Source organism: Dipteris shenzhenensis, chromosome 19 (assembly GCF_047967505.1).
Source record: "Dipteris shenzhenensis isolate YYH24624 ecotype China chromosome 19, Dip_SZ_1.0, whole genome shotgun sequence".
In the NCBI taxonomy this organism is placed as follows: domain Eukaryota; kingdom Viridiplantae; phylum Streptophyta; class Polypodiopsida; order Gleicheniales; family Dipteridaceae; genus Dipteris; species Dipteris shenzhenensis.
In genome coordinates, this window is record NC_141614.1 from 17253678 (window position 1) to 17261850 (window position 8173).

Here is an 8173-nt window from a genome sequence, read left to right on the forward strand (position 1 = left end):
GGAATGCCAAGTAGCCTTTGACACCCTTAAACTCACCTTAGCTACTGCACCAATTCTAAAGGCATGAGACGGGGACTTGATATTCCATGTTCATATACATGCTTTGAAATTTTTAATAGGGTGTGTATTGGCTCAACCAAGTGAGGATAATTTAGACTACCCAATCTATTTTGCAATCCGTCAACTCAATGATGCTAAAATAAATTATACAACCATGGATAGGGAAATACTAGCCATGGTATATGCAGCCAAAAAGTTTAGACACTACTTGTTAGCAACCAAGTTCATGTTCTTTGTTGATCACCAAGTAAATAAGCCATGCATGACAGGGATAATAACCCATTAGATGTTAATTCTTCTCGAATCCAACTTCACTGTTGCAATTTGTAAGGAGAAGATCCACGTGATGGCTGATCATCTGTCTCAAATCCCCAATGGAGAACCACCAATAGGTGTGGATGACAATCTTTTAGATGCCCCACTCTTCCTCATAGACTTGATACTGGAATGGGCCAAGGAGATCAAACACTTTCTCACCAATGGATTCCCACTACACAAATCCATTAACAAGATAGGGCATGCAAGCTCTATAAGGGTTCCGTAGTGTACCAATTAACACTTGGCTAACTCTATCATATGGGAAAGGATGACATCATACATTGGTGTGTATGGGAGGATGAGTTTGTAGAAGTTCTTGATGAAGCTATTCAAGGATTGCCTGCGGAAACTTAGGCACAAAAATTATGGTAGATAAGATATTGCAAGAAAGCCTCTGGTGGTCCATGCTTTTTATGGATGCGACCAACAAGCAAAAGTTCCTTGAAATGCCAATATGATGCCCCTTACCAATGTGCTGATTGATCAATCATTTGAGAAGTGTGTATTGATTTCATAGGCCCAATAAGCCCAGCTGTAGCTAAAGGCACGGGGCACGATACATCATTATGACCACCGATTCCTTCACAAAATGGGCAGAAGCAAAGGACACAAGAAGGGCTGATGCAAGATTGATGACCAAATTCCTGTATGAAAATGTAATTATGAGGTTTGGATGCTCATTGGAGCTAGCTAGTGATAGAGGAATCCATTTCCTAAATGAAACCATCGCAAACCATAACAAGTGAATCTATGATCGTGCAACAAAAATCCACAACCTATTACCCTAGGGCCAATGGCTTAGTGGTGAGCTCAAAGAAGATGTTTAGCTTAATCATGGCCCGCACGGTCAAAGCTGGTCAAACCACCAACTAGGAACACAAACTCATGGCGATAGTATGAGCCTACCGCACTACATATAAAGTAGCCACCAACTGCACCCATCATGACACTCCTATAAAATCCCGGATCGAAGATCCAGCACATCCGGTACACAAATCTTATCATTCCAGAACAGTAACCCATTCCGAATCATCCACTAACCACCAACCCCCTCAATAGTAGGTGGCTGAATCCCTGAGCTCAGGTCGACAATGGAGCTCCCATCCTGGACCTTCTACCAATAAGGACTGAAATGTATATCAATCACGCAAAGCCCTCCCAAGGATTGAAATATGTGAGAGGAAATCTTGGTAAATGCTGAGGCATTTACCATCTGAAGTCGACTTAAGGCATCAGCAACATTGTTCAAAGAACCTTTTCGATACCAAATTTCAAAATCGAAATCTTGCATCAACTCTGCCCAACGAGCTTTCCTTCCCCTCAAATTATCCCCATCACACACATATTTGATGGATCGATGATTAATCAAGACCACAAATCTAGAACCATACAAATAATGTCTCCAAATCTTGAGAGCATGTATCACCACATAAAGTTTCTTCTCTAGTGTGAGGCAACGAGATTGAGTATCATCGAGCTTTTTACTCTCAAAAGCTACAGGTCGACCCTCTTGGAATAATGCTGCCCCAATAGCATAATCACTACAATCGGTCTCCAACACATAAGGTCAAGTAGTATCGAGCAACACAAGAACAAACGCACTTTTGATACAAGTTTTCAAAGTGTCAAAAGCAATGTTCATATCCGTATTCCAAGTAATAGGGTGATTGGACTTCCATCCATGACCCTTCAACATGTTGGTTAAAGGAGCCATGACTTGGGAATAATCATGTACTGATTTGTGTAAAAACACAGTAAAGCCTAGGAAAGACTGTAGTTGCTTAACTGTTTGGGGTATAGTCCAAGTCAACACTTTTTGGATACGATCCTCATCAATGCTAATACCTTCCCGCGAAATGTTGTGCCCAAGGTAAATGATCTCCTTCATTGTCAAGAGCCATGCTTATGTGGAAGCATAAATTCCAATTGAAATGCTTAATTACTCAAGATAACCATAACCAAACATTCACACATGGCATACAATCCATAATACACAATAAAAGATAGCCAATCCACACAATTACACCAGACTAGGTGTGAATAAGGCACACTTCCCCCGTACTACCTGCCGCAAGGACAAAGTAGCCGTATTTAAATGATTTATTAGATGCTCAACAAGATCCAAGTTGAATACAAGGGATAGTTCTCAATCTCACTGGCTCAAAATCTAGTGGAAGATTCTAGATACAAAAATTATGGGAATCCACCCCTAAGGAAACAACTCCTGGTAGTGGGTAGCATCATCATGAACTCCATCTCTAAGGATAATCTACAAAAAGCACCAATACATAGTCTAGGGTTAGTAATTAGCATATAACTTCATGAATAATCAAGAAAACACTACTAGATTGATATACATAAGATTCCCCACACTTCTAGCTATTAAAATATCAATTTAGATGTTGTTTATGTGGATTCTTGGGTTGAATTAGGTCAAAAAACCTCAGGGGGATCACTATGTATAAACCCTCTATATCACGTGCGTTCAAGGCCTATATTTAAAATCCCTTATCTGTAAATTTTTTCATTAATAAAATGTACCCTTTTTCTATACAAATCTGTAAATTTTTTGCAAAACTATTTTAAATAGTCCCTTATGTATATTTATTTCTATAAATTTTAGAAATAAAAAATATCCTTCTGTTGAACTCACGTGATAGGGTTACATATGATGAGTGACCCCCCCGAGCAAAAAACGGAACTAAAAATCAGCAGAATTGAACCAATAGTTACCCCACAAAGTAGATGAAGAATCCACACGTAGAAACAATGGAAAAACAATGAACTGATTTCTAGAAATCTTATGCAAAGATTGTGATAAATTAATAGTGAAGAAGCAAGAAAATGTTGATGGAGAGGTAGTTGGAAACACAGGCAGCAGCAAGGAAAAATCGCACTTATTTATGGCCAATAATTAGTATAGAAATAGGCGATGAGAAGTTGGCCTGAGATAGCAAGAAGGAAGCGATGGAATGGAAGTCTAGACAGAGCATAAGCAAGAGCAATGGAGAAGGAATAAGGAACTTTGCCTAACTAGAGCAAGTGAGCAAGGAGTAGAGCAGGGCAATCTTCTCAAAAGATGGCGCACATCAGATAATGAGAAGAGAGAGATAGGCACCCTATTTTATAGGAGGGAGTGACCGAGAAAGCACAAAAGCAAAGGCCATTAATAAAGTTGAGCAGACTTTAAATAGATGGATGCAAAAAGCAACTAAAATTAGAAAAAATCGCTTTTTGAAAAGCTGACACTGAATTTAGAGTGTTGCTAAAAATTTAATTTCCAAAAATTGAATTTTATTTAGTTTTTAATTGTCCAATATCTTAGCTAGATTTTATTCAATACCACTATACCCCCTCACATTGGGAAAAATAATTAATTAATGCATTCACACGCACATTTGGTTATAACTAAGGCTAGACAACTCGGTTTTGACTCAAACTGAACCCACTGAATAGATCTCATCATGATCTGTTGCGAGAACTACCTCACCTTGTCCTTATTTATTGAGCATCAATCGGTTCCTAACACACCAAGGCTTACCCCTAAGGCCATTGAAGGTGTTAGAGATGTCAGGTATGGAAAACCCTTATGGATGCGTGGAACATCTCATTCTCGTATGGCGTGATCGTAAGAAAGGGATGATCCAATAAAAAATCATGCACTAGTTTTCGTCATCCTGTCATTGGATGTGACTAGCACCATACTGGAGATGGTGACAATAAAAATGAGTCATACTAGAGATGATTAATCACTCTGAAGGTGATATGGACACACTGAGGGTGCCAAAATGTTGTGGTGACATTGGAGGTGACTTAGACACACTGAAGGTGCCGAGCTATACTGAAGATAGCCTCATGGTGATTAGCCATGGAATGTGAGAGTACTCTGTCTGCAAATAAGCATATGCACATGATAGCAGAAAATGTAGGCGTGGTCGAAAATGATGAGTCCTGCAAGAGAAAACTCATGAACACATGTGAATAATAAATATGATATGGAAAAATAATGATATTCCAAAACATGGTATTTTATATTCATATAGAAGTCACACTTACTACCTTTAGCATACAACTGACTCTGCCTCAACAAAAGTAAGACAAGACAAAGATGAGCAACATGATCCTCCAGATTCCGACTGTAAACCAAAATATCATCTTAAAAAACCACAACAAACTTGCCCAAATAATCATGGAACAAGTCATTCATCATTTGCTAGAAAGTAGCAGGAGCATTAGTCAATCCAAAGGGTAATACGAGAAACTCGTAATGACCATATTGAGTCCAAAAAGCAGTCCTATCAATATGCTTCACAAAGATTCATATCTGGTGGTAGCCAATACACAAATCAATCTTAGTGAAGTATTTGGCACCAATGAACCAGTCAATCAAATGTTCAGCACGTGGTAGAGAATACTTGTTTTTAATGGTAACTTTATTCAACCGTTATAATCCACACACATTCTCCAAGAGCCATCTTTCTTTCGACGCAAAAGAACAGGAGCACCCCAGGGTAATTTGCTCGGGTGTATGTACCCCAACTTCAAATACTCTTGAAGTTGCTGAGCTAACTCATCCTCCTCTAACTGGCTCATCCTATAAGGGGGAATACTAATAGGATGGGCCCTTGGGACTAAATCTATGCTATGATCTACTACTCGTTTGGGAGGTAATCCAGACGACAATTGTTTGAAAAATACACCAGCAAATTCAGACAACAACTTCTTTAATTCAATGTTTTCAATGACACTTAAATAACCTGGAATAGAAACTAATGCAACCAACGATGAAAGAGAAACCAGGAAACACTGAAACACATCATAAGAAGTTTCTTGCATGATATTCCAAACATAAATAGCATTAACAAGGGGTCCCACAGAGGGATGTATATCCTCACTCTGTATTATAATATAGGTGCCATTATGCAAAAGAGAAAGAGTATGGCCTTTCCAATCGAATTGGACATCATGGCTATGAAACCATTCAACGCCCAACAACAAGTCTACGTGATCCACGTGCATAACATAGCACCACAAAATATCCTTGTAGGCTTGAATCCTGATTGGAAAGTGATCCACCTGGCGATCCCAAAATTGCTTCCCAGTAGGAAGCCGTACCTCATAGGCATCATCACTAGGTGTCATGGGCAATTGGAGCTTCTGCACAAGTTTGTGGTTAACAAAATTGTGAGAATTTCCAAGATCAAAGAGAACGTGAATCCGGGTGCCGTTAACCTCACCATATGCACGGTAAAGATCATGAGCTCTAAAAAGTGAATTATTAAATGAACAAGCACAAGAATGAGGGCGAGTGATAACATTCACAAAAATACCTTGTAAAGTCGCCACTGAGGCTGTCTTAAACTTCACAAAGGGTGATGTCTTTGGTTTTGACATTAGTCCTGGAGTACGGGGCCCTAGTTCTTTGGGCATTTAGCTCGGGTGTATCCCCACTCTTCACAAAGAAAGCATTTGCCTTCCTCCGCAAGCAGAGGAAACTTTCCTCGCCACCCTTAGTCGGTTTGGAATTCTTTTGTGAAGGAACATTGGAAGATTTCCCATCACCTGTGCCAGAAGCATGAGGAAAGAATTTCCTCTTGGTCTTACCCTACGTCTCGGTCACTAGAGGCTTCTTGGTTGAAGCCATGGTATCATCATATATGCACGCAAAATGAATGGCCTCTTTCAGGGTGGAGCTTTTGTTGTTTTAACCTGTAAGCGATATGAATCAGGTAATCCAGCTACAAAGAATCCCAAGAGAGTAGTAGGATCCATCTTGGTAGCTTGCGTCTGAAGGCCACGAAACTTCTTTAGGTAAACTTCAAAGGTTAGATTCTGCTTACCCATATCAAGAGCCCGAAACTTGGCTATGATATCATAAACTTCTTCTTTCTTGAGAAATTCAGTCTGAAAGGTCTCTTCAGATTCAGCCCAAGTGGTTGGCTGAGGTTTCAGCTCCTTCCACCAGAGGAGAGCTTTCCTAGCGAGATACCCAAGTGCAAGCTATATTTTCTTGTCATTGAAATAGGGGTGGAAGTTAAAGTAGACTTGCCACTTGTGAAGCCAGTGTCCACGACTTCTTTCTTGCGATCCTTTTGCTCCCCGGAGAATTGATCAGGCATGATATTTGGACCAAGAACGGATGCGATCTAGTCCATATGCATGAGAGTCTGGACAAGCGTCTGCATATCAGTGATCTAATGCACTATCTAATGTTGATTCAAGGATATCTCCTCAAATCGTGCATCCAATTTGGTTAAGAATGTACCTGTTAACCCTGGGCCAGCATAGGTTGACATGAGCGACAGAAGAATGCTAGATTCTAGCACCATTTTTGTCATCAACACCGTGTATATATGTTGAGGAATATTCTTTTGTAAATATATTTAGAATCTATTTTAATTGGGAAGAAGGGAAGCTTAAGCCTTGTAATGTCATTCCCGATGCCACTAGGATTAAGCAACAATTTTAAGATCTCAATTTGGACCAATTTAGTGCCAATTAGAGTGTAATTAGGACTAGTGGCAGGAAATAGGGTTTGGCAAGGCTGTGTATTTAAGACAAGTCTTTTGACTTGGTCTTCACTCTCTCATTTGCACTTTTGAAATACAAGCTGAAGCACTTCCTTCATTCCTTTGTTGTTGTGTCTTGCTTCATGCATGCTTCTTGTGTGCCTTGATGCTCTTGTGGATTCCCCCTTCCCCCATGCTCATGTCTACCTTCTCATCTTCTTCCTTCCCCCTTTCTATGAGAGCTATTGAGTGAGAGCCCAGAGGCTTGAGTGAGTGACACATTCAAGAGAGAGAGGTGAGGAATAAAGACCTAAGAGTGAAAGAATAGCTTAGGGAGAGAGTGGAGTGAGAATCCCTTTCAGCCTAATTCCAACCCCACGACAAGTTGAGGTAGAGGTAGCAAACCTTAACATCTTTTTGGTGCCATTGTTGGGGATGGATGGGATGTTTTCTTGGTTCTTCCTACTAGATTACGGCACCATTTTTGTCATCAACACTGTGTATATATGTTGAGGAATATTCTTTTGTAAATATACTCAGAATCTATTTTAATTGGGAAGAAGGGAAGCTTCAGCCTTGTAATGTCATTCCTGATGCCACTAGGATTAAGCAGCAATTTTCAGATCTCAATTGGGACTAATTTGGTGCCAATTAGAGTGTAATTAGGACTAGTGGCAAGAAATTAGGGTTTGGCTTGAACCCTAAAAAGGCTGTGTATTTAAGACAAGTCTTGTGACTTGGTCTTCACTCTCTCTTTTGCACTTTTAAAATACAAGCTGAAGCACTTCCTTCATTCCTTTTTTGTTGTGTCTTGCTTCATGCATGCTTCATGAGTGCCTTGATGCTCTTGTGGATTCCCCCTTTCCCCATGCTCATGTCTACCTTCTCATCTTCTTCCTTCCCCCTTTCCATGAGAGCTATTGAGTGAGAGACCCGAGGCTTGAGTGAGTGACACATTCAAGAGAGAGAGGTGAGGAATAAAGACCTAAGACTGAAAGAATAGCTTAGGGAGAGAGAGGAGTGAGCATCCCTTTTGGCCTAACTGCAACCCCACGACAAGTTGAGGTAGAGGTAGCAAGCCTTAATAGTACCAAAAGATTCCTTGGTAACTAAATCCTCATAAAAATCATAATCTCTGTGATTCTGAGGTGGCAATGAAAGTGGAGGATTAGCTTGAGCAACCTTATCGCTCCCGGAGTTGCCTTTAGCCATATCACAAGAAGGAATTGTCGAGGGGAAAAGAAGGAATCCCCAGAACACACTATTCAAAATTTTTGGACTTGTGT

The 8173-nt window shown here is 40.1% G+C and overlaps 1 protein-coding gene across 1 annotated transcript; it reads right to left on the reverse strand.

The window, feature by feature from the left end:
* Nucleotides 1-4815: 4815 nt before the first annotated feature.
* On the reverse strand, nt 4816-5772 carry LOC147890160 (uncharacterized). Its single transcript, XM_087390223.1, has one exon. It carries the CDS (start codon nt 5770-5772, stop codon nt 4816-4818), a length of 957 nt encoding a protein of 318 aa, XP_087246349.1.
* Between the last annotated feature and the right edge of the window lie 2401 nt (nt 5773-8173).

What these genes read in the sequence shown, in the direction of transcription:
- LOC147890160 (XM_087390223.1), bottom strand. Translation starts at nt 5,772, where the DNA reads ATGTCAAAACCAAAGACATCACCCTTTGTGAAGTTTAAGACAGCCTCA.